Here is a 27,838-nt window from a genome sequence, read left to right as displayed (position 1 = left end):
TTGTTTCCTCTTTTTGTGCTTGCTATCAAGTATGTCCTTTTTATTTTGTCTTCCTTTCTTTCTCTAACAATTTGTTAGAAATCTCCGTTGTTTGCTTCCTCTTTTTGCTGTTCTTGATAGTAGGAGGCTAGCTGCTTAAATTCTTCCCAAGTATTCACTTAATAAATTATTTACAAATATTTTTGGCTCATCAATCCTTTTCAATTCCCTACCCATTGATTACTTAATTGGTGAGGACGAGAGCCTAATAGTCGACGAGAACAAGGAGGAAAAGTGGATAAAAGAAAAGATTGGTGCAGTAGGAGGTGGAAGAAGATGGGGCAATTAGATAAGTTAGCGGTGACGGCAGAGCAACAGAAGCAGGTTGAAGGGTCAACTTATTTAAATGAGTAAAATAGAATAATGTTGTGAATGAAAAAGTTGGTAGAGCTCTGCTCTTGCAATCGGATCATTGCAATTACTTATTAGATGTCTAATTATCCAGACGATAATAATGGTATTTTGTTATAAACCTACAATCGGCATGATAGTTCATGCTCAGGAGTAAAGATCTTTTATTTTCAAGTGAAAACTTGGTGACCTGCTTAATGAGCAGCTAATTCTTATAGGTTTCCATGTAGATTACTATTCTCCGTGGAGGTTGGTATTTGGACCACGTCCATTTGTAGCTATAGCAAATCCTAATAGAAAATTATAAACCATGATATATGTGAAAGGACAAGAGAAAGAATGCAAAAAACATGAAGATTAAGTCAATAAGCGGAAGGCTTAATTATACTTCTATTACAACTCTAATTAATGAAATTTTTTGATATAAAATTCATTCAAACTTCTCTTTTTTTTTTTCGGTGCATAACCTATATCTTGTTGCCCGAGCAACATCCAAAGCTTCACCCGGACTTATCCTGCCGGCCACCATGCAGTTGAGGGTCAGCCTGGTAGTAGACAACATCTCCAATATCACTTACAAAATGATCAATTCTCAAGCTCCTTGCTAGAATCCCAAATAGGTGAAAAGGAAAAGGACCAGACTTGTGAGGTTCTCGGTAGTATTTCCCGAGCACAACCTTAGCTGCCTTCGTCTGAAACATGAAATAAACAACAACGAACAACAATTCACAATCTGAGGCCTCATATCAGGAAAAGATTAGAGAAAAGAAAAAGGTGAGGGATTCGTCCTACTACTCACAGCTTCTACTAGATTGTAGTGAGGTATTTGGGGGAAGAGGTGGTGTATCACATGAGTTCCGATATCATGGTGCATGTTGTTGATCCATCCATAGTCTCGATCGAGCGTCGTCAGCGCTCCTCGCAAGTAGCTCCATTCCTAAAAGATGCAGGAAGAATGAACTCATGAACAATGTTGTAGTAAGTGATTGCAGACTTTCTCATTTATTTCATAGTAAGTCACTTTAGATTAATTTTTCCTCTTTTTTTAAAAAAATTTTCTATTTTTTAAGAGTAGATTACTATTTTTTTGTAAGAGTAGATTAGGTAGTTAGACTATCAAATTACAAATTGGCATCTAGGGAGGACCCACGAGTCATGTCAATAGGCCATGCCATGATAGGGGTCGTCGACCATCCAACTCTGTTTGCCAATTTATGCCCACCACATCAAGATGGAAGGTTGCAATCTGAGATGTGACAAGGGCTGAAATTAGGATAAATCTATCATTGTAGCTTAGTTGTCTTGTCTTATACGATGCTTGTTACAAACTCAATCTAGCTGACACGTCGACACAAAAGGAACTTTTTGGTGTTTTGATACATAGGACAACTTAGCTACCTAAGACATGCAGCCACCATACAATGGACCACGTATGACTCCTCGTGATTCCCTTCCAAAGGTATCTAAACTCATGTATTTTGTGAGAAGACATGCATACCTTGCCTCGATACCATGGGAGCTTCTTGGCGTGGCCATGGTGATGCAAGTAGGTAACAAAATCCAACCACATTATAAAGACCTGCACTCAGACAGTAACGCATGAGCAATGACAACAAAAGACCTACACTTTGCCTTTGTGCTAAGATTATGATCACTTACAACATAGGGTACACCATAAAGTTTGAGCATTGGGACAGGACCAATCACCCATGAGAGACTTAGAAGCAGGGACGCCATTGCCAGCCAGCAGATGGTTGATGAAACGACCTCACTTCTCTCGTTTGGATGGAACAAGTCGCTGCCCGGGTGGAAGTGGGAGCCTTGCTTTCCAGGGCTTCTCGACCACTATGGAGCAAAACAGAGAGCAAAACTTAGGTAAATGGTGTTCGAGTAAGGAGATCAGTACTTAAAATTCAGCAAAAGTATCTCTTGAAATCTAAAATGTTGATCGGGTGTACAAAATAAATTCTAATGATATCCAACTTATTGAAGCTTGTCATTCTTACCAAATAAACAGGGAATGCGAACAGAGGAAAAGGTTCGGAAAACCGCAGCTTTCGAGTGAGATAGCCCAAGCCTCTGTATGTCTCCTCAGATAACTGTGAAGGCCAGAGAATTAGTAAGTTTCTGCAAATAATTCAACTAATGATTTGAATGTGGTGTTCGTCACATAAAAGCTATATATGTGCAATTAATCACTCTGGTCTAGAACTGTTCGAAGGGCAACGGTTGCATGAGTTTCAAATGAAATGCAGCAATCTTTTGATCCCAATATGATAAAGAGGCTCTCAAAGATAAAAGATTCAGTGTGAGGAATGTTACAAGATCTGTTCCATTGCTTCTTTTTCAAACAAATTTGGCACTTCAGAGATTGATATTCTAATTAGAAAGTCGAAACCTCCTATGTTAAGTCCATTTTGCTAGGATAATACAGGCAATGCACTCGCCTAGGACTTGAATTCCAGAATCTCCAGGCACTGTGCAAAAGGTTATGACCTTTGAGACACCCCTCAATTTATAAGTCAGACTATTTTCTTGCAAATTTTCAAAATGCAATAATGGTTACTAATGATCATTATCAGCCATTATAACAAGATAATGGATAATAATGAAAAAAAGCATCATCCTTGCTCGAGCCAATGTCCATAAAACATAGTATTTGGAAAAGGTTGCTGATATTACGAGAGCAATCTTTGTTATTTCCAGACTAATGAATCACAGTTTGAAATAATGAAATTGAAATTCACCATGAGAAGTATTAAAAATTTATAATAGCCATTACTTTTATTATATGATAGCCTCCAGAAAAATTTACCTGTGCGAGTTGTTATATTAATTCTTGATATTCAAAGCGTATGATGTGAATGCCCAGAGCCAAAATGGCAAGGACGTCATGATTTTTCTTTTTTTGGTGAAAAATGCTTTATAATAGTTTTTTTTTGAAAAGAAATGGAAGAAATTTATTACATTATAACTATCCAAGCCTAAATACTTAAAGATGTACCGGTCAAAATTCAAATCTAAAATCTTTGATTGTTCAATATTGGATAGGATGAAATTGAAGAGCATAGTCCTCTAAAAAAAAAAAAAGGAGAAATACAACTATTCTACTAGATTCATCAATTTTAACTTAAAAAAATAAGTCTGCTCGAAAAGATAACATCGCGGCCCACATCTCATGCAGCCTTACATGCAATTGTAAAAAATTCTAACTCTTTTTTTTTTTGCCAAAAAATAAAATCACACTTTCTAGAAAATCTAGAAAATCACACTCCTTTATTTCTATCATAATTATATACATATCAAAACTAATTTTATGAAAAGATCGTGATATTTAACTATTTAATCTGTTTAATTTATTTCAATTCATAATAGATAAAACTAAATTATCTAAATAATAAAATAGTTATATCTAAATTTAAATTTTTAACTTATTTAATAAAATAACTAAATTTTGATTGATAAATTTTTGATCCATGATGCATCCTACCGTATCCTTATCTTGCTCCACCTTACTCCACCTTACCTCACGTCATAAGGATTCACAGGATTGTTTTGGTTCCTTCGGTGGCTAAGGAGGACACTTTATTACATCATCATCACCATCACCTTTCCCACCCACCCTTCACGGAGTCATGGGTCTATTTTGGAGCTATCAGTAGGGCTGTTAACGAGCCGAGTCGAGTTTGAGCCTGAGCCTGAGAGAGCTCGGCTCGGCTCGTTTCACCGAAGCTCGAGCTCGGTAACGAGCTCTGTATTGAGCTCGAGCTCGGACTTGCTTGGCAAAGCAAAGGCTTGGGCTTGAGCTCGTAAAGCTCGTTTCAATTACGAGCTCCAGAACAAACCCGAGCTCGGGCTCGGACTCGATAACAGGTTATTTTTCTCTATGTGGTCAGATTTTTATGAATTATGGTGCTGAAATAAGATCTTTCAATAGGAGACTAGAGCTCGTTTGGGCTCGTAAGTTGCTCGGGCTCGAACTCGGATGTAAACGAGCCTCATATTGAGCTCGGGCTCGTTTGACTAACGAGCCAAGCCCGAGCAGCTCAGCTCATTAACAGCCCTAGCTATCAGGTAAGTGGAAGTCGAGCCAATTTTGAGACAAAGCAAATGCGACTTGGGAACCGGGCTCGTTAGACCAACTTCTTCGGCCAATCAGACCCTGGGTTGATGTCTTCCTCCCACGGTACCTTCTCATGTTCAAATTGGGATTCGTGCGTGGTCCATCACATCTGGCTCGAGCTCAAATTGGAATTCGTGCGTGGGCCAGCAGTTCGATTCAGGAAAAATGGCTGCAAGCCCAAGCACTATAACCAAAATGCAGGCCTCCGTCATCGTGGAAATTCTTTATTCAGCATAATCATGCATTATATTCTTTTTTTTTTCTAAGCCTGTTTGAATATTTCTGTAAATTTAAACTTAAATCCTGCAGAAATCGTACTTTATCCGATACATATCTTATAAATTATGTACGCAGATTACATCTAATATTATTCTCCTCCAAATTATTTTTATAGGATGGAAAAAAATGATAAAAACATTTTTTATAGAATTTGGAGAAATCTATTAAAAAAATTGTAAATACTTTGAGATGGCGCGTGGATCTTATTGGATTGTACATGATTGTCTATCAAGTGATGTATTTTTTTTGCATTTTAGATACACCATTTAAGTGTTATCTTTCTTAAGAGTAAAAATGGATCGGATAATATCCATCCGAATTTATTTTTTATCTGAAACTATCCAAATATAAATAGAAATTTAAATATTATCCATACCTATATAAAAAAAATATACGGATATGAATAGACACCTATCCGATCTGTATATGAATATCCAATTTCATTTGTAATTATATTTAATTTTATATAGTACTATTTTAATATCTAATATTTTTGATTTTGTGGTCATAAAGTTTAATTATCTGATTTAGATCCGTATTTACATTCATACTTTCTGTATCCGATTTGTATCCATATCCATTTAAAACAAATATGAATATGAATTTTTGCAGCCGAATAATATCCATATTTGTATATATATTTATCAAATAAAATAAATATAAATATATGATTTTTTTTATATGGATATCCTTCTAAATATCGAATTTTGCACGAATATCTTTCCAAAATTGTTATTTGCATATATTTTTTGTAAAATTCAATTATTGTTCAAATGGCTTTAAAAAAATTATTTTTATATAAATTAAAAATAAAATAAAATTTTAAAATTATGCTATTGTTTCTGTTTTTTCTACCATCGGGAGCGCAATCGTAATTCTACGAATGCGATTCACATTGATAACCACTCATACTATGGTAGAACATTGGGGAGAAAGTTAGACGTGCTAAACGTGCAATGGCTGTTGCTCTAAGTAAATATATACCATCGAAACGTACTACCAAAAGCGACATGCGTCTTTTCTCACGCTTTATTTGGCATCATTCCGGACCTATCTTTTCCCACTGGTATGCATGCATGATAGCCACTCATATTAATGTGAAGGGCCTTCTAAAAAGTTAGACGCCGTATATTTGTCGGTCTAAACAGGCACGCGCGGTTGAAGTATACTAGAAATTTAGGAGGTTTTTCTCACATTTTAGGGCACATTATTTTGGAGCTATCTTTTCTGGACACCTTGAGGCGTTGGCTACTTGGCTCAGAAAAATTAAAATTTTATGGATGGTATACAAGGAGGTGCGACAAAAATACCAAAGAGACGTATATCTTATTTATTGTAGAAACTACTAAGTAACCATTTGATCATCTCAAAAATTTAGGCACATAGGAAAAACAGCAATAGTTGAAATAAATTAAGATAGCAACTAAGATAATTAAATAAATAATTAAGGGATTCAAACTCATGATCTTTAATAAATCTAAGCTATGATAACATATTGAGAGCTAAAATTATGTGATGTTCAAAAATTTGAATTAGATTTGGACTCATTTTGTATTATAATCATGAAACCAATAAGTAAATTAAATTTCTTGTATATATCTAATCCAAATATCTATTACTAGCAGCTTAATTCACATATTCAGATTCATGATTATATATACTAGAGCACTTAATCCATGCCTCTTCCCCCAATCCACTATTTGTTGGGTGTCGGGATAATCTTTTGTGATTAAATATGCTTCGTGACTAAATATGTTTCGGGTTATATCTTTCGCATGAAAGAATGATTCCCTGTCGCGACATCGATCGATAAAACATCTTATTTGCGGATATCTCAAAGCGATCCTTGCACGATCCAATGGTCGCTTACAATCCCTATCCTATAAACAAATAAGTGCCATATGTTAATTTACTAACCGGGTGCCATGACTCGTCCCTCTCCACGTGCCCATGATTCTGGTGGTGCTTCCTGTGGCTAATCCTCCTGTAGTTACAGTCCAAAACACAATTAAAATATCAACCCACAATTTAAAAAAAGAAGAAGAAGTAAACTTTTTTTTAATAAAAAAGAGGAAAGAAAAAAAAAGAGACGAAAAGAGAAGCGAAAGATACCATCCATGGTATGGCACCAGAATGATGGTGTGAAGCAAGTGTCCCACTATACTGTTGAGCCTCGCACTGTCCGAGAAGCTCCCATGTCCACTGTGCACTAATCCATGTCAAAACTCCCTGGCTACAAGCAATCAAACCATGGTGGCAAAATAGAAATCCCAAGGATTGAGAAGGAGTTACATACCAGTCATGTCCGAGGACAAAGATAGCCCAGAACATGGTCCCTTGGGCCAGCCAATACAATGGCCACACCACCCAGCCGTCGAAGAACACCGCCATCGCTGCAAGCCCGACGACGACGACAACGTCCCTCGCGACGTACCTCATCGACCGCCATGGATCCTTCACCCAGCAATGGGTTGGTATGGCTGCCCGGATCTCCCCCAGCCGAAACGGCGGTGGATTCGCCGGATCGAAGTCTTCTTCCTCCTCCTCCTTGCTCGCCGCCTCCGCTCCAGGCGGGGTGGCGGCGGCGGCGGCGGCGGCGGCCCTCTTGGGCTTGGCCCGTCCCCAGCCATAGAGGAGGGAGGCTTTGGGGCGTGCGAAGGAACTCCAAAGCCTCACCATTTGTTACGACGCCCGGGCTCTTGGCTGTGAGGGGTGATGGAGGCGTTAATGGAGTATTTATGGACTGTGGTCGAGGACTTTACTGTGCTGTCTTCCAAAGTTACCGTGGTTTACGAGTGCAAGTGGGACCGCTTGGCTTTGATTTAGGTAACAGTCCTGGCCGAAGGGACTTACGTTTTCAGGAGAGTGCGCTCCAACCAGGGCCTGTCCTGTAGCCAGAATAAAGAATTAGAGCAGGGGGGTAACAGGGAATCTTGAGACAAAAGTAAAACAGTTGCAGGGTTTTCATTAGAAAAAATAGAGTGTTGCAGGGAATCCAAGGAAGGCTGATAAACGTTTCTGATTGATTTACAGCCATTTCATCAGACTGGGGGATATACCTTCCGTTTAGTGAGAATGGGATAATAGGCTTGTAATTTTTTGATGGCTAGGATCATGGATTGATGAAGATATGGTTCGGTTTCATGGGAGGAAAAAAAAAACGCTGAATTGATATGATGGACGCCTAAGGTTCCAAGATTCAAATTTGTGCATTTATGATTTTTGAATTTGGGACGAGAGAATGCAGCAAATGCACAAAGGGCTATCGTGGATTCTAGAGGGAGCAAATGACCAAAGGGTACTTCCGAGGATAAAATTTTAGGACAATCTTATCTCTCGATCCAGCAGTTGAGTGTTGGACAAATCTCCATGTGCCGGATATGAGAAACTTTAGGAAAGTGTCGTCTGAAAAAAGGCATCCGCACCGAAGTGTTTGTTCGTGAGAGATTTGATTCTCATCTTGTTTTCTTCTTCTTTTTTTTTTTTACTTTTTTGCTGCAGTGATTTTTTGATTTTGTGAGGTACAGTTTTATTTATTTTTCATTTTTTTGATATTTTGACCTTATGATTTCTTACATTTAATAGAGTCTATTTAGTTTTTCTGAATATTGATATTCATACAGAAAATCATATTTTTTTTCTTCCTGCTAGTCTATGTTAGTATATTTGAGATGCATAGATTTATTCTATGCTTTATCATATAGGTCTGTCTTTTTCCTAAAATGGTTGGTTAGAATTTTTTGAGCACGACTTTTTTTCCCTAAAACCTGCAACAAATAATAAAGTTTATTATGAGAATCAATATATTTTCTTATATTCTTAACTCATGAAAATTGAGAATACATAAAAAAATCCTCCTAATATATTTCCAAAATATTTTAATATTATATGGTCAGTAGTTTTAGATTTTCATACATACCAAACAGGTTATTCGTAGATATTTGAAAATTCTTAATCATTGAATTATCAGAGATCAAATTGCTTGATTAGGTCCATCAATGATTTTAGGTTACCGTGGTGATCCTAATGTGCTTAAAAAAAAAAAAAAAAAAGAAAGCTTCAATGGATCGTCTCTAAGTGTGCAATGGCGTGTCAGGTTCGCCACAACATTAATTGCCTGACCCTCAGCGCCAAAGCATGTGAAAAAGGCCTTTTTTTTGTCAGAGTGTGGTCCAACCTTATAGCAAACGAGGTGGAAAGAAAAAGCAATAAGCTTGGACAACCTATATACGTCAAAAGAGAAAAAGGAATTGTTGTGGGGAGGGGAGGGGGCCTTGAATTTAGTCCCACATCGGCTAGTAGCGGAAAGGTTCCATGCCTTAAATGGGGGGTGGAAATTCTTTCCTCTCGAGGCGCCTTTTGAAGGGCAAACTCGTGAGGGCACCAGTCTCCCCCCGTCAGCGCTGGACGCGCGGGCCGGAGCGCCCAAAGCGGACAATACCTCGGGAGGAACGTGGTCCTCTTTCTTTGCTAGCTTAATGTGGGCTATGCTGTTGCGCGAGGCTCCGGCCAAAGCGCCGTCCCCGCAACAGATGGCGCGCCAGGTAGGGGCGCCTCCTCCCTCCATTGACTACCCTTCAGGACTGTGGGGGCCCCCGGCGTTAAAAACCGGCAAGGAACCTTCCCGCTGGGGGGCTATGTTGTGGGGAGGGGAGGGGGCCTTGAATTTAGTCCCACATCGGCTAGTAGCGAAAAGGTTCCATGCCTTAAATGGAGGGTGGAAATCCTTTCCTCTCGAGGCGCCTTTTGAAGGGCAAACCCGTGAGGGCACCAGTCTCCCCCCGTCAGCGCTGGATGCGCGGGCCGGAGCGCCCAAAGCGGACAATACCTCGGGAGGAACGTGGTCCTCTTTCTCTGCTAGCTTAATATGGGCTATGCTGTTGCGTGAGGCTCCGGCCAAAGCGTCGTCCCCGCAACAGGAATAAATGAGGACATGAGAGTAAGAAGTGCTTCTTTGTAGATTAGAAAACCGAAAGAGAAATAAAAAGGAAATTTGCTTGCATCATTTTTTTGTTCTTTGGAGAAGAAGAATTAAGTAACCATGTTTGCTATGCATTAACGGGAAAAGTGAGAAAACAATCTTATCAACGACACTTTATCTCGATCCCTCCCTTTCTTTTCGCATACAAATTAAGTACTGGGAGCAGATTATTCGATCCCTTCCTCTCTTGTGCGGTTTAGAATGTTTCCGTCCTCACCACACTTGCAGTGTTCCTGGTGGACCAAATATATATTAGAGGATAAGAGAAGTGTCACCTCCATGGCCAATTATATACTACATCACACAAGATTTATCTTTTCGATACTAGATCCGACCTGTATTGGTGCTACATTAGCACAGTATTAGTATAATACGGTACGGAGTTTTTTTGGCATATCGAGTATCGGTATGCCATCAGTACTAAATACCGAATCCGAGCAGGATGGTATGTCCCATATTATTTAATTCGTGCCGGCATAGCAAATCATGACATGACATCGTATGGTCCGTATGATGGTGCCAGATGCATAGAGTTACATAAACGTGACAGAATGATTAGCATGGGGCACCGGCCATATGACCCATGCGGTGTATGCAGCGTACAAGATCCAGTTCTCTGCCATTCTTCTCCTACCAGGCGCTCCAACGGCAATGCTTGGCCTTTCAATATCTTGTTATCAGTCCTTCTCATTGCTCGGAAGATTTAAAGTGAGCCAAAATACAATCTTTCCGTGCCAATCGCGTGGGCTGCATGTCTAAGAGTATAGTGCTTGCGTGCACTCAAGAAACTTTGCCATTGGTTTTATTGCTTAGAACAGTTCTAGAGTAATTAAAACATAGGACCACTAGGGATAAGTGAAAAAGATTAGAAAGCAGGCCCCAAGGATCCAAAATTCAAGCGTAAAAAGTTAGGAAACAAATTCTAGAAGGCTCAGTTGGCTTGAGCGCCGATATGCTTGGAGGAAAAGATGAATTTGTTTGCCTTGGCCGGAGCCACCTTGATTTTTAAATTTAGCGCAAAAGAGAGAGCACATTATCTAAAAGCAACATTTAAGTTGCTAAAGTTTAGCATTTTGCGACCGACCTCATCGACATGGTGATTTTTTTTTTTTTTTTATCATGGGGTATGATGCTTCTTTAGTTGGAGACGGCTTTTTCTTCATCTCTTATCCAAAATATAGAAAAGAATGCTGGGATGTGGGTGAATTATTCAAAAATAGTGCTAGCATTGGTGCCTCCTAATATAAATTGATCTGCTTAATTGTGTTACAACAACTATATATATATCTCATAAATCTTCATTTGTTATATGGCCTACAATATATTTTTCATGATCGACAGGCCTATTATTTTATAAAATTTATTTTGAGATCCAAATTTTAAAAAATTATGTCTTATATTACGTGCATCGAGATAAGATAAGCATTTGATAAATAAGAACCACAGAAAAATGACCGGCTGTGATTAGGGCACGGTGCACCGCCATGTTGTACACGGTGTTGGTAGGATATTACTTGCAGCAAAAAAAAAAAATTAGGGCCACGTGGCTTGAGAGGATTGGTGCTTCACAATGGAGATCCACCTTTTTTTTTTTTTTTTTGGCTAAAGAGATCCCCGTTTTTGACGCTGACATTCTGGCTGGCACCATTATGAAAGGGCCTTTTTCTGGGGGGTATCAGAGTTGGGCCCCATTGCACAACTCTCATTTTCGATCCTTTTTTTTTCTTAAAAAAAAAAAAAAAAAAGGGTAGGGGGAGGAAGAGACAAGCCCACCCCCGCATAGCAGTCCTCATTGGGCCTCCGTCCCGTCAGGAGAATGTTCGATACGGGCAGAAATGGCCGTATGTTGGGCACCCCGATCTATTTTACTCATGCCTTCTCCATCCATGGGTCCGACTCAGCTATCCCTCTGGACTCTGGCTCGAGTCCCAAGTGTGAGTACGTCACACCTGGCACCACTCCGGTTACTCGCGGTTCAAGAACGTTCCTATACCTTAGGTCTAAGCAGTGGCCGAAGCCACATTTTAATCGTGACCGCAGCGACTCGAACTTGAGACCATAAGATTAGAATCCCCACCTAATACCACTCGGCTGCCACATTGGTGGCTCCATCTTATTCTCCATGGCCTTATTTCTCGTGCCGTGGCCTTTTCGCATTCTAATCTAATTCGGAGACGGCTCATGGGAACCAAGAGAGACCGCAAATCGGAAGACATGGGAGCTGTGGCAGGCATGATTCATGGGAGCTGTGCAGTCGAGTTTGCAGGACTCAACATTCCACTCTTTTTGGGTTTATACAGATTGATAGATATTCTAATAAATCATGGAGGACAAATCCCATGCATTAAACATTTAAATATTGTATTGCCAAATCTGTACGAAGATTTATTTTTTTCCAAAAAAATAAATATTTTGAAACTAAAATTAAGTATAACCCTATGTACAATATAATATTTTTCGAAAGGTAAGTGGACGGCTGATTGAATTGCTTCTTGTATTGGAAAGCATACGGGTTCAAGACTATAGAAGACTTCCCCGAGATATTTTGGTGATTGATATGTCGTAAGGTGCCAAAAAAAAAAAAAAAGAGATGTGTTAACCTTCCTAATTTGAAATTCTCTGAGAGACCAATTAATTATTACACCAGTCCTCCAATCATGTTAATCTTCTAGCTTGACTCTTGAATGAGTCACTGGAAATGCTAATGCTAGAAATAAAAGAAAAACATGGTTACCAATGTCGCTGCATAATATTGTTACTCTGTAATTCATATATATTTCTCGAATTAATCATGATTAAATAGTAAAATTCATAAACAATTGAATAATATTTTGTAATAATCTATCCAGGAATGATTTACAGATTCTTATGACTCCAAAAAAAATCAAGAATGCTTCAAAAAATTTCAATAGTAGAAAATATTTTTCCTTTTGAACCTAATATGGTGTCATCCATATGAATGTGATAGGAGGATCTTATTTCAACTAAATAACAATGCTAGCACTTTTACCTGGTAACTTAATTATGAGCAACAAATTCGCGTACCTCCTAATCTTCTGTCATTATATCCTTTTCGCCGAGCATGATCATGTGTTTGACATAGGGCTAAATATCGTCTTATTTATTTTAAATCTCTTCATACAGGCCTCTCAATGATTAGAAACATAAGCATCCAAAGCCAGTCTCTTCTATAATAACATGTCAAAAACTTTAATATATTCAAAACTGTAGTATCTTTACATACATGAAGATATAAGGCAGTCCACATCTTATGAAGGTGCCAGCTAGCCCATCGATATTATCTTTTACTGATTAATTCTACCATCAGTGCCTTCTTTTAGCTTAAATTTATCTAGGAGCCTAATCTAATAAAAATATACTCAAGTTGAGACTTGGATGACTAATTAGAGTAGGTTAATGAATGATTACAGAATACAGAGTGCTGAAAGAGTAGGACAAAAAAGAGAGCTTGGAGACAAAAGGATTTTTAAGAGAATCATTTAGGTTGAAGCCATCCACTAATACAACCTAAAACAAAACTTATTTCCAAATACAAAAGAATAATAAAAATTCGAGGCAAGAACTCCAAAGCCAATATAAGAACCGGCTGACGAGGAATCAATTCTATTTTAGTTGAAAGCAATACATGTTTAAAAATCCGGACAGGACATGACCCTTTGAGATGTGAACAGAACTTGCAGAGGTTGCCTCACTTGGTTACTGACAGCAAGTCAGCAACTGGCATTGAGTGGTTCAAAGCTGACAGATGAAACCATAAATATTCCCTAGGACTTTGTTTTAGCTAATAAATTGCGAGTGATTATGAGCCTTAACACCAAAAAAGTGCTTCATGGATGCAAGTGAGAATTTCTAGGAGACTAAGAGCTTTTTCTGAATCTCATCCATCTTTTACCTTTGGAAATTAGCCATCCTTGGGAGAGATGTAGGACTACCGTTTCTCAAAACACTAGAAATCTGAAAGTCTTGTCCCCTTCACTCCAGAAGGGTCTATCTAAATCTAACCAGTGATTTGGCCTTCTCTGCTACCTGGGTCCATGGGATTTTTTTTTTGCTAGTCCCTCCCACACCATCTAAGTAGCAATGTTCTAATATGGCAATCAATATATGAATTATAGCTCTTAAGTGAACAATAGCAGATTGGAACATGCATGACATTAATATGGTCACAATCACATAGCCTATGATAGAACATTTTTTACCATCACATATTACTGCTGGAATGGAACAAGTTACCTACTGTATATGGAGTTTATAGCCTGAATATGCCGCTCCATTTGGTCTCATGAGAGATGAGGACTCTCTGACTGTGTAGCAACATTTGTGTATTGCTGCAGGCCTCCATGAAACAGCTGTTCTTCAACCAGGACTGGCTGCAGGGATTATGAAACAGGTTTCTACCCATCTAGCGTCCAAATTCTAATTGGTATTGAATTTTTCTTAGAACTAAATTTGACATTCCTACACAATATCAAACTTCTATCTGAAGGGATTTTTCTTTTCTAAAATTTCTTTTCTTGTTTGCATAGTATGGTTGAACAGTCTCATGATCTGTATCAACTTGAGTAGGACAAGCATACATTACCTTAGAGTGTTTGCAGCTCAGCTTAGTGGGAGATCCATAGAGCATACATAATGATTTAAAAACCTACCCTTTCTTTTTGAGAAGACATTAGCTTTACATTTACCAAGATGTGAAGCAAGCACCCAATATCACGTCGAAGAGGCCTCAGAAGTAGTCGCATTTCCGGCGCAAATTGCAAACCTTTCTGCATCTAGGTTAGCTGAACCTTTGCTTGGACAAATAAACATCAGCGAGTATCTTTAACAGTTTGTTGCATAAAACACCCACAGTACCTGTTGTAATGTTTAGATGCCAAAGAAAGTTCATCTGTATTTCTCTGTATGTAGTGAAGCCATCCATTGTACAATTCACAGCCCTTTCCAAGACCTCAAACTATCATAAGCTGATGGTCTGTCTGAAATCATCTATAGCCTGTTTTCTTGAACGAATGTCTATAGCCTGTTGAATCTAGGTAACTAAGCAAAAGCTAGGTCCATGCCCAGCTATTGGCGTCATAATGCCTTTAACGCATATTACATCTGTTCTTCCATGGAAGCCATGTCATTGATGGTTGCAAAAGGGATCCTATATTTGCAGATGGACCACTTCTGAACATCCTTACAAAACATGCATACTGAAAACTTTAAAATATTGATTTTTTATGCTAGAGATGTGAAAATGCTATGTATTTGCTTCCCATGTCACAGCAGCATCCATGCACTCAAAAATGGCACAACTCTGTTGTATCAACTGGAATTCTGCATTGCTGGCAGTCCCCAATGTGTGGCACTCCATTTACCTCAAAGCGTAAGCAGTCTACCAAGAGTAATCTTCGGAAGAAAATTCCCCGAGTTTAAAGAACCAAGAGAAGTCTACCAAGAGCAAGATGATTTATCCTGAGATTGGCTGCCCATGGCACCATTTAATTTCTAGCACATAAAAGGGTTCGCCTAATGACAAGGTCCCTTGCTTTCATGTCCTCACCCAAATGAGTGCAAGAAAGGCATAAACTACTCTCATCTTTAATATTTCTTATTTTAAAGATCATCTCAATGGGAGAAAACCATGCTGGTTGAACTCCAAATATAACTGAAATATATGTCGTGGCAGTCCTGAACAAAATGCAAGGTCAACATGCTAGTTTCCTTCACTTTCATCCATTCAACCGCCCTTCTTCAGCTAGTCATTAGATCCATGTTCGTGAGCATAATCTGGCACATGCTTGAGAAAAAAAAAAAAGAGCCGAAGGACCCATTCAAAGATATGCAGCAATTACATCTTTAAAACATCAAACATATCCAATTATTTGACAATAAGCTGGATTGCCTATCTTGAAAATATAAGTGACGGGGAAATCAATAACAGAAATAAAGAGGTTTTCCCTGTGCTGAAATTGTCATTAGTCACACAATCTGACCAATAACAGAAGGGAAAAACAAAGAATCAATTAATTCATTCTACAAATACAATTACAAAGTAGCAGTTTAAGCAGAGTTATAAGGAAATCTTTTATATAATCAAGACCATGTTACAGCAATCTGGAGCCTCAAGTTCATCGTAGTTGCGGTAAGCTCTGCCATAGCTTACTATACATTTTGCTTACATTAGAAACTTCTTATTGTAGAACTTAATTCAATCCTCGTGCATACAGATGCACAGCAAGGAGCAGCAGGCACCATCAGGCTTGAAACTGATGTATCTGCTGACCAAAATTGTTAAACACCTTATCTTCAAAATTCTACACATGGGCATCTTCAGTGCCTACCGATCTCATGTCCCGGAGATTTGCACCAATAAGCAGTCCCGTACAGAATCAGTCCTTCTGACTTTTAATCCAGCGGACTTGCAATCTTCTTACATCTGTATTTTCCACAGTTACATCAGTCAATATGACAACAAATGCATGCAGCTAATTTAGTTTAATCAGATAACTCATCGATTAGTCCTCCTCCCACGACTTGGATTTGAGTTTCTGCCTCCAACACCAGATAATTGCCTTAGATTAGTTAAAACAACCTGAGCATGCCTTCTGGTCCTGGGAGTCCCTTGTTTCAATGCTTCCACCAATGCTGTCACCAGACCTTGATCAGTTGAATAGATTTGGACAAGACTTTCTACTTGGAGGAACCTTTCCACCATTGATATCACTTTTTCCTGAAGCTCCCCTGGTCTAACCTCTTTGAATAGATAGATTGCAGCATCAAAAAAGCCGAGCTGTTCTAGTTCATTAGTTGCATTCTTAAGGTTTTGAGCATCTGAAACAATTGTGGAAAGTGCTTCCACTGCTGCTATTTGAACTTCTGTGTACTGATCATTCATAAGATCAATCAGTGGCTTGATTGCGTTTCCTTTCAGTAAGCAAAAGGAACTATCATCCTCACACACCACACCATGTAGCGGACATGAGACAGGAACCATTGGTGGCTTTCCACATATCAAGACGAAGGGAGCACAAAATCCACGGGGAGGTTGAGGTTCTGAGTCTCCAGTTGCAATCAATGCCCTTGCAGACTCAGAGAGGTACTTCAAACCAAGGGCTGCTCGCTCTTTTGCTCTGTTATGTGAACGACTGTTGAGTTGTTCCCGGAAAATGGTCATGAGGTGATTTTCTTGAACAAGGGCCAGTACGGATGGATCAGAACTCCTTGCATAGTGCAATAAGAGGCCAACAAGCCCTTCCACCATGCTTCTAGCATCCTTGTTCTTTACAGAAGAGCCGGACTGTTGCTCCTTGATATTGCCAACTATCCATTTCAGAAGATCAGGTCCTAAAATTGTTTTCACCTCCACATTTGAAATGGGAAGGTTGGCAAGTAGGCACGCTATTTCACATTTCTCACCAAATGAACATTCATTATCCAATAATTTTCCCTTTAGTAATGGAAGCTTGTCAGAAGCTTGAAGCTCCTCAGCAAGAACTTGGCCTAGTCTTTGAGACAATATACTTACAAGCCTAAAAGCATACATTCTATGTCCAGCCTCTGAGTGCTCAAGATAAGGTGTAATTATCACAATGCCATTCCCGCTTCTTATATAAGTAGCTGCCGTATCTGTAAAAGTAGAAAAATACAAAGGGAAAAACAGCAAGCAGGTAGTAAAAAAAACAAGATACCAAGAATTCTTTTTTCTTAGAAACAAAAATGCTAGAGATAGAAGTAGCACACTTGAATTTGAAGCTTGATTAAAGAAGCAAAATTCAAAATGGGTACCTTTAAGTCCAATGTCAATTTAACAAACAGAAAAGAGAGAGACGAGGTAAGCTGACTGAAGGCACTATAGAGAGAGAGGGATGTCGGTCTACAATCTTGTGGGAAGGATTTAAAAGTGCAAAATATGGGATGGTTCATTTATATTAAGAATCTTAATGATTTTTTTAAAGCCTAAAAAAAGGATTAAGAGTTTTCTTGCTCATCATGTGGCTGCAAAAGGAAAATCTAATAGCAAGAAACACTTCTCCATTCTGATCTAAGATGTAAAAAATATCCAAACATAATATATCCAAAAATGTCCAACTCTTGGCTTGTAGATATAAAGATGTATGCTTCAGATCAATGTTCTAAAATCTTGATTTTTAGAACCCACCATGATTTAGCAGCCTAGCTCTACCACTGCATCAATTTTGTCTCCACCTGATCTGGATGCAAGAGTTGTCCAAAATGTTTGACTTTGGGTTTTAGGGTACTTTAGATGTTGCATAATGGTGGGAATTTCTCAGTAACGTCTCCAAGAAAATAAGTTACAACACTAAGTATCCTAAATGCAATCTTATGCTGCCATGATACTGACACTAAAGCTGAAATTTTTTTTAACTATCTTCTATAATGCCTCGAATGGACTAATTTATCCTTTGTTAAGACACGTAAATTCAAATATGCACAATATTAATGAACGCCATGTATGTAAGGTCAAGTGTAGGACATTGATTATTGACAATAAGTTGCAACATTAAATCAAGTGTTGATATAGGGTTGTTCACCGTTTGATGGCCTAGTTAACATATTAAGGCCTGTTTGGATATTCATATAGGATTGGGCTGAAAATCCTATAGGAATCGGGCATATTGGCTCATTTAGCTTGCATTTGCTAAGAGCACCTAGATCCTAGACTTTGGGCTGCCAAAAGAAAAAAAGATATATGAAGATTTTTTTTTCTTCCCATAGAATTTGGGCTGGATGGAGTATGGTTGATACAGGGCCATACTTAAATGGACAGCCCAATCCACGAATCCTACAGAATTTTTAGCCCAATCCTGTGAGAATAGCCAAACAAGCTCTTATTTTTTTTATGGTTTATTATGATTAAATCTTTCGTTAGTTTTTTTTTTAATGTTGAATCAGTTGAATAATAATTCAAGCTTGAACTAAGCTTTAATTCAAGCTTGAACTGATCTTGAATCAATCGTACACTGAACTGGGACCGACCTTTTTTCAAGCTTGATACAAGCTTAAACTGATCTAGGCTTGACTTAAGGTTATTAAGCCGATTCAAACAGACCCATGCTATGCCCAGTTTGAAACTAAGCTCAAATTATACTTGATCAAATAATAAATGATCCACACTTGAAATCAAAATTCAGAGTCAAAAAAAGAAAAAAAAAATCAGGCCAACCTTGATCAGTCCCAGACTCAGTTACAGCCAGCAACTGACAACTTGAGATTAGGAGAATCAGGATTGGACTTGCATCATTTTCTGCATAAAATTCGAGAAGAAGCAATGCATTTCTACCCTAAGCACTTCATTAGTACAATAATCAACTTATAATTGACCAAACCAATAAAGTTGTCGGGTGTTGATACCGATGAATTGGGGTGGAACCCAGCCATCTCTTGATCTTGGCCAGGCTTCCTCCATTGCTAGTTCTCAAAATAATAGACTAATCTCACACCTAAAAAGCTAGGAGAAATACATCTGTTAATTAGGAGAACATTTGGAATCGTATATAGCCATATATGATCTTGAAATTATGATAAATCAGATTTTGTAATAGTTATGCACCTAATTCCAAGCTCTGGATCATTTGTATGTAACACTAATCACAATAAACAGCTCTTTGACATGCATATTGCACCCATAATGATGGGTGTGGATTACAAGCTAGTTCTCAATCCAGTGACTTCAGACAACTAATGTGGATGCCTAAGCGACTTATGATTCTCTTTATATTATTCTCTTGGTAACTAAACCACTAAACAATAAACCCTCAAAAGATTGCTCAATTCAAGAAATTTATTTTGAAAAGCCAGCTAACAGCAATTCACAACTACATTAAATCTTGAACGGGAAGCACACCTGATGCCTGAGGAGAAGATGCAATTCCACAAAGAATCTGAAGAACAGAAGCCTGACATTTGCAAGATGAACAGGATAGAAGATCCAAAAGTCTATGTATGATAAACTCTGACTGCACTTGATGCCCTTCTTTGTCTGCAAGTGACAATTCCCAGTGCCCCGAGTTTGCAACAATATTTGCTATTATTGAAGCTGCCAAGTCTTTCAGGTCAGAAGGATCATCTTGCTGTGTTGCGAAAAGAATTTTCAAAAGTGCTGGAAGCACACCCAAATTAAGAAGAACAGTAGCATTATCATCCAAGGTTGATAGATTATATAATGCCTGCAAGCTAGATGCCCTTTCCTCTTGCCTTGATGAAAGCATATCAACCAGTACTTTTCCTCCCTGCCTAGCAATAAAACCTTTGCCATTGCTTGTCAGAGTCATCTTCCCCACAAATGATGCAATCTCCATTCTAACATCTCCAGAACCTATGATCCAGAAAGAATATCAGATCATATTGCAGAAAGCTACTCCTGATTTGAAGACTATTTGCAGGAACATTGCTCATTAGCATGAAAAAAGGAAATGTCTAATAGTTGAATATCTGAGATGATGATTTTACGCAACTCTGAGACCAGAATACATATTGAATCTAATGAGATAATGGTTTTCACCCGTTGTTTCTTATTTGTTTTAAATAAAAAAAATAATGTACAAAAGGCAGTACTAAACACAATACTATGAAACCAGAATTATCTAAAGAAGAAATGCTAGCATTGGAAGAAAGCAAAAGAATATTTGAGAACTGGAAGAATTCCGTATTTTCCAAATTTTCTTACAAAATAATTTCATCTGCCCATTTCCAAAGCAGACTTACAACTGGGGGATTAGGGCCAACATACATTCATTCACATATCCATCATACAACTTCTAAACAAAATGGTTAAAATTACTTACAGAAAAGTTAAAAACGGATTTCAAGAGGTCCAGGGTTCAAAACCCATGGTGGTGTCCCCACCATATTTCTCAAAAACAGATAAGAAATAAATCCTCTATAAGAGCCAGTAATCTTTTAGTCAGATGATTGACATAAATGTTAGAAGGCAAAATATCTTGACATGGTTTCCACCAAGGAATACTACTGCACTACTCGATGCCCCTTGTACCATACAGATGACAAGCCAATACTTGGAACACCCCTTGCTACTGAACTATACCAACATGGTCGTTGGTATCACCTTTGCCATGATGGCACCAACTACTATACCATGTTGGTACAGTATGGTACATATCAATACTGTATCCTACCAGCAACCAACGGGTGCAAGTACCGATAATTAGATTTTCAAATTTGCTTTATACTAATGTGAAAATAAAATGTGTACAAGTCTATAGCTATAGCTTTTGTATTTATTGGCAATGCCAAGACATGCATGAAAAGTGTGAGTACTTACACAAATACTGTGATATTCCCTGCACCACCTAAGTTATCTTTCATTACATTAGTTTTAAAATGCAGTATAGATTTTTCTAGACATTTTTCACAATATCCACACATGCTAGTTCATATGTTTTCCCTATCTTTATTGACCCTTTTATGCAGATTCAAGCAATTATCCTTACAGGTGCCTCCTTACATATTGGTGTCCTGCATCATGTCATCCCAATCTTCTTCAATTTTCCTTCACTTGATCCAAAGCTTACTGCTTCGCTTACATACTCATTCCTCACCCTAGCCTTCTCAGACTTACCACGCATCCATCTCATCATTCTCAAATCTACCATGTTCATTTTGTTTGCTTAATGATTGCTGCTTCGTAAAATCATGCCTCAATTGCCAAGGCATGTGCTGGCATGCTTAAGAGAACCTTTCTGCTTATCCTCATCAATCTATACATTCTTTTGTATAACAAATCCACCAAAGAAATAAGTATCTCCGGGCCACCAAATCAATTAAGGCCTCATTTTTATTTCCTTTTTTCCATTGGAATTGCATTCCACATACTATCTTTGCATTCTACTAACCTTTAAGCCCTTGCCCCCAAGATGTTTTCCATATTTAGCATTATACCAACAACCTAAGCCCAGATAGCATTGACAATATCAGTCACGAGCCTGTACAGAAAAGGAGGATAAGGGTGGGCACGGAGGCCGATATCTCACAAACTTTATGTAGAATATTAGGTTTTAGTCAAAAAAGGGGCCTGATAAGATATCAGATTTTGTTCAGGACCTAGAGTCAAACCTAAAGCTCCATTGCCCGCCCCACCCCGCGAATGATTACAGAACCATGGATGTAAGCTTGTAGATCTGGTTCCAATTCAGGTCCCAAACATGTTCGATTGCGGATATAGCTAAACCAACCCTAATCCAATCCATTGCCACCCCTAAATGTGGAGGATTGATGACTAGCAATTAACTAAAAAATAACGATCGAATGCAAAATGAAGTGAAAAAAGCAAAAGGATAAGGTTTCAGTCTGGTTTTGCCCATTCATCACTACAGGAAGCATAAGATTGGCTCACTAAAAGAGAGAGCCAAATAATTTGCCAACCAGCGGATTATGCAATTTTAAAAAGGGAAACTATAGAAGGTTAAAAATCATCCAAACACCAAAATGAAACAAATAAGGATAAAAAGTAAAAAATCTGAAGCAAGGGATGATGACCAAGGTAGCAGTTGCAAAAACAATTGGAGACAGGAATATGGCATATGAGATATGCAAGGAGGAAGAAGAACTAGACAGAGTTTATAAATTTGACCCATTTATGAGTTTCATGCCCGGAACAAGAAGAGGACAAGGATAAGACAGTCAAACTAGAAGCAAGCTGATATAAAAAATTAAGATCACAAACAAATGTGGGACAAGCAAGCCATTGAGAAACATTAGAAAAGAAACAAGTAACAACTGGGAAGAATTTTTTGCACAGTGAATTAGAAAAGGATGAGAGATAAGGGGATCATGCAGGAAGAGTGTAATCATCATTTATAATGATGAGCAGCTCCAAAGTCTATTGTCCATGATGATGGTGATCAATGAGAGTCACTGAGTTTAAAAAGAAAGCATTATTGCTATTGGAGAAGCCTCAAAAGGTACAGCTTGATTGCCAGTTCATGCGCCATGAGTGTCAAAAGAATTATTCACCAACCACCCAAGTTGTGTAAAAAGGTGTACTTAGTTTATAAACAAATATTTTTTGTTGGAAGAAATGTAAAAGCACAAGACTTATTCTATTAAATGTAAAATATAGGTGATTATACACAAGAGGGGCATTGTCCAAAGCATATTAGATCAATACTCATGTCAATCTCACTAAGTGATGGCCTGTATCAATCCATGCCAGTCAGCAGGTATCATGATGGGCTACATACAGCATTTGGTCTACACTCCTAGATGTTAAGTTACAAGGCTTTAGTTTTTTTATTTTTTTAATTTGAGTACAACAAACCCAGCCAACAACTGTTTATTCAGTTGGTTGGCACGTCTCTCCTAAGAGCTTGCCCCTAGAAAAAGGTCTGAGGTTCAAATGCTAGGTATTGCTCAAAATAGTACGGCATGTCCCGTGCCAAAAGAACTCAAGTCCTTGAAGTCAACCAATAAGGAGAACAATGATAACAACCGAATCTTACAACATTGGCACTATCCACATGGAGCAAAGTCCATGTGTTTGACCGGTTCAAGACCCTTAAAACATAACACTATCCACATGGAGCAAATTCCATGTGTTTGACCAGTTCAAGACCCTGAAAACAGACATGGGGGAATAAAGAAAAAAAATCAAAAGCAAATATGTTACAATGCACCAAAATATTCAAAAAGAAACAAGAAAGAGATGCCACTCACAAGGGGCACAAAAGGTTTAGAGCAAGAAATAATCATATTATGATTGATATCTTTTTTTTTATTCATGTAAATTAGTCCTATTAACAATTATATATAGACGAACTGACTTGATATGTGATAAATTTTGAGTTAACTATGGCAACAGGAAATAGCAGATTGTTAATTGACAAGGTAGACAAGCATATGTTGGACAATCTAAAAGTGATACAGTTAAATTTTGATGATTCCAAAAAAAAATGCAATTGGAGATAGGATTTCAAGTTTAAATTTTACTGCTATCTTAATTTCCCAATAATTCAAGCAATACTCTAGCAGAGGACTTCTAAAGCCATTAAAAAGAAACAAATCGGGGGCATACCTTTGCAAAGTTGAGTGATTAATGGTTGAAATCTTCCTGCCATTGCTAAATGTTGAATATTCTCTTCCACTCTTTCGATGTTCTTTAGGACCTCCTCGGCTAGATTAGATAATGTAGGGCATTCTGAGTTTCCAGCCATACTTGAGAGAAGAACTAAAGCCCCTTTCTCCAGTGCTATTTTTTTGCAGTACCCTTCATCACATGAGAATTCAAGCAATAGCCTCAAAGCATACTCTTTTTCCATTTCTGAATGCCCAGTCAGACTACGTATCGCCAGTCTAGTTATACCTTCTTCGATCATAATTAGCTAGAAAAATAATACCAAACGCTTATCATACTAGATGCCATAAACAGGAACTTATTGGTGAACGGTAATTTCAGCTAAAGAACAGCACCTACTGAAAAACATAGAAACATGCACTGCTCATTTGCAACGAACAAATGGTAACCAAATTATGGTAGATGTTTGGTTCAGCTTTATGGGAGTTTTTGTTATCGGCAAAAAAAGAATTTCTAAGAAAAGAAGCATAAAAGCAAAGAAAAAACAAAGAGTTTAGGATTATAAAAAGAAATTAACACCCTTTGCCATTCGATACAACCATAATGCATTTATATGTGTCAGAATGTTTAAGTGTTGTTGTTGTTGATCAAATCTTCTCGTTTATCAAGATAAAACCTTATCATTGTTGAAAGGTGGCATAGGCCGGTGCATGAATTAATCCATTTGAAAGCTTAAAGCAATAGCAAGAACGGCGTTCGAATAAAAGCTAACCATACCTTGCTCTCGTCATCCTTGGTCATGCTATGCATGGCCATAAGTGCCTTGCCCCTCAACTGCGAACCCATTCTCTTCGACTGTCCGTCAAGCATCTTCACCACAAGACCAACAATCCCTGCATTCCTCACTCTATACCTGCTCGACGGGTGCTCCTCGGAGATCCTATAAATATTATCCAGCATCCTTTCCAAGCACTCGAGTGGACAGGACGATCCCTCGCCAAGATACTGCAATGCCAAGTTGATCTGGATCTCGACATTCCTATTAACCCACTCCTCGATCGCCCCAGCGAGTCCAATGTTAGGCTTCAGCTCCAGCGAGCTGAGGACCTGCCCGGTGACCGGGCACGTCGGGTCCCGGCCGTCCTCCAGGCACCGGTCGAACCAGTACCGGATTGCGGTGCGCTCGTAGGTCTGCGACGACTCCACGACGACCGGATCCTTCATCACTTCCTTGGTAAGCGGGCACAGAAAGTTCCGGAACGGCGGAATGTGGGCATCATCCTCGAAATCGGCACCGGTAGATCCGTCGGCGATGCAGGGCTCCATGGACCAGCTGTCGAAGATCTTCTCGAGCGACATCAAGATCCGCCGCTCGGCGACGGTGCTCGAGCCAGAGAGATCGGCGCGCAAGAACTTGATTTGCTCCGCGAGCTTGCCGTGGTCGGTGGAGTCCATCCCCAGGGCACGGGCGAGATCCATGATGATGGCGCTCTGCACCGCCTTGCTGCTCTCCCGCACCTCCGCCTCCTTCTGAAGCGTCGTGTACACCCTCTCCTCGTTCTCCGTCACCTTCTCCCGGCCCAAATTGAACCAAAATCAAACAAAGATAAGATTTTTCGGTAAAAAATCGAGGAAAAGGAGATCGAATCGAATTGGGGAACGATGGACTACTCGGAGATCGGCTTTCTGCATGTCGTGGGAAAGATCGGCGGCCTTCTTGCGGAGGTCGGGGATGGGGGAGAGGGGGGAGTCGAGGAGGGCGAGCCAGGAGGCGATGGAGGCGACGCGGTCGCGGAGGGACGAGCAGAGGGGCTTGCAGTTGATGAGGACATAGATCCGGCTCCGGGAGCGGTAGGCGGAGAAGGCGGCGCGGGTGGCTTCGAGGTCGCCGGCGACGCCGCGTAGGGCAGTGTGGACGGCGGGGGAGGAGGAGAGGAGCTCCGGCGGGGAGCGGGCGAGGTGGTGGGCGACAAGCTGGAGGCGCTGGGCGAAGCCTGCGAACCGCCGGGGCGGGTCCCACGCGAAGTCGTCCTCTCCGCCGCCGGAGGGTCCCAAAATCTCGGAAAGGCTGCGGGTGATGGAGTCCAGCGCGGCCGCCGGGGAGGCAGCGGGCGACGTCATCTTCGGGAGGCGGTCGGTCGGTCGGTCGGGTCTGGATGGGAAGCAGCTCCGCTACATTGACTCTAGTCCTTTACTCGTTCAGCAATAAAAAGAAACTCAGAGAATAAAAATTATATAAATTAAGCGGCGATGGTCCTTCTTCAATCTTCATGTAGGCACCCCTTAGGTGAGTGACACGTCACCCTGATAAATAGTATTAAACGTGAATTACAATTTTTATTAGTCATATAAATTTTAAAAAAATAAAATTATGTAGAATTCGAGCTACGAAATAAATAGATTATTATAGTTTCAAATTAATTAATAAAAAAAGCTATCACATATATCTGTTAGTTTACATCAATCCTTTTCCAACAGTGCAGGGTATTGACGCTCGGAATGAAATCATGGCCAGATTTTGAGGAGACATCCCATCGGACACGGACGATGCCGGCGATCCAACACCAACGGTATAGTTGCCAGAGTGAATGCGTGTCTCGACTCTTGAAGTCCCGCATCATGAAGGCGCCGTCGAGGACGCCTACGGCCCCTGGCTGGCACCTGAGCGTTGAGGGCACAAAGTTACCAGGGGATGGAGATGTCTCCGCTCCGGCGGTTCCCATCTCTCTTTATGCGTTGAGATACGTGAAATATCTGATGTGGCATATTTTCACAGATTGTCCATGCAAGGTGTCGTAAACGTTCTCCGTAGAATTTTTATTTTCGGCTAATATAATAAAATAGTAGGCTGCGGATTGGATGGTTGTTTATATGGCCAGTCATTTTTATAATATCTTATGGGCTAGAGATGGAGAGTTATTCTGGGCACTTCGAGATATTTTGTTTTTTGACTTTGTTGGATGCAACCATACTTGCTAAGTAGAAAAGTTCGCTAGAAAATTTTTACATGCCACGATGATCCATATTAGAAGAAAAGTTTTGTTGGTAGATTCCCGTTGAGAACATAGACTAGCGATCTCTTTCTTTAACACATTACTGATTTTACAGGATCTTCCTATCATCGTTATTACAACATGCAATGATGATGCCGGTGAACACAATCTACATAAGAAATAATAATAATAATAATAATAATAATAGAATAAAAAAGCAATGCCATGAGACCCAATTAAACTACCAAAATATGGCCGGATTTGATTTCTGGATTACCATCATGTTGCAGGTCGATGATACCATTGGGCCGCGTTGGCTTTAGAAAAAGTGGATTGGATTCGGTAGTGACGTGAAATACCTGTTGACCGGGGGGAAAGTGCAGCATGGGTCAAAAACTTTCTTCTTCCGGGCGAAAGAATGATTTTTTTTTTTCCGACGTGAACTGTTAAATCGCACCATAACTGCTTCAAGATCAAGCAGATAAAATAAATATTGAAATGCTTTAAGATTTTGTAATGCGTAACCCAATAATTGGCATCGTAGAAAGATACAACCCAAATCAATCTGCCGCAAGTAGCTTGCAGCTACAATGAGGAGATGCATATTGAGAGGCGCAATTAGATCGAGTTAGATTGTATATAAATTACATTAGATGCGGATCGGATCAAAAATTTGTTAACTCAAATTTGATTTATTTATTAAATAGGTTAAAATTTTTGCTTTGAATTCGGCCTGTTTATTGAACAAATAATTTGACTCAATCTAAATTATTCATTTATTAAATAGGTCAAATCAGATTAAATAGATTAAATAAATTTTTAATAGATTAAATAGATTTAAACAAGTTAAACCGGTTAAGTTAGTCGAGTTAAATGGGTCAGAAACAGATTAAGTTTTAAATAGGTTAAATAGATTAGATTATGATCCGACTTATTGTTGAATTGGTCAGAATGGATCAAAGATCTTTCCAACCATATCTCAATTCAATAAAAATATAAAAAATCATGCGATATCG

The 27,838-nt window shown here is 39.1% G+C and overlaps 2 protein-coding genes across 2 annotated transcripts; both read right to left on the bottom strand.

Moving 5' to 3' along the window:
* Positions 1–727: 727 nt before the first annotated feature.
* LOC103718325 (omega-3 fatty acid desaturase, endoplasmic reticulum) lies at positions 728–7,509 on the bottom strand. The gene is made up of 8 exons (XM_008807087.4): positions 7,089–7,509; positions 6,905–6,994; positions 6,710–6,776; positions 2,397–2,489; positions 2,050–2,235; positions 1,889–1,969; positions 1,190–1,327; positions 728–1,082 (listed from the first exon to the last, which is right to left on the bottom strand). Exons 1-8 carry the CDS (start codon positions 7,469–7,471, stop codon positions 891–893), a joined length of 1,230 nt encoding a protein of 409 aa, XP_008805309.3. The 5' UTR covers positions 7,472–7,509; the 3' UTR covers positions 728–890.
* Positions 7,510–15,780: 8,271 nt separating this feature from the next.
* LOC103718312 (U-box domain-containing protein 43-like) lies at positions 15,781–26,133 on the bottom strand. Its single transcript, XM_008807068.6, has 5 exons — positions 25,501–26,133; positions 24,607–25,398; positions 23,830–24,136; positions 19,645–20,115; positions 15,781–17,405 (listed from the first exon to the last, which is right to left on the bottom strand). Exons 1-5 carry the CDS (start codon positions 25,948–25,950, stop codon positions 16,288–16,290), a joined length of 3,138 nt encoding a protein of 1,045 aa, XP_008805290.3. The 5' UTR covers positions 25,951–26,133; the 3' UTR covers positions 15,781–16,287.
* Between the last annotated feature and the right edge of the window lie 1,705 nt (positions 26,134–27,838).

Source organism: Phoenix dactylifera, chromosome 8, assembly GCF_051530095.1.
Source record: "Phoenix dactylifera cultivar Ajwa chromosome 8, Ajwa_hap1_PhDact_Kaust_v1.1, whole genome shotgun sequence".
NCBI lineage: Eukaryota > Viridiplantae > Streptophyta > Magnoliopsida > Arecales > Arecaceae > Phoenix > Phoenix dactylifera.
The sequence above is the reverse complement of the archived record's forward strand: the minus strand, read 5'-3'. Positions and strand labels throughout refer to the sequence as shown.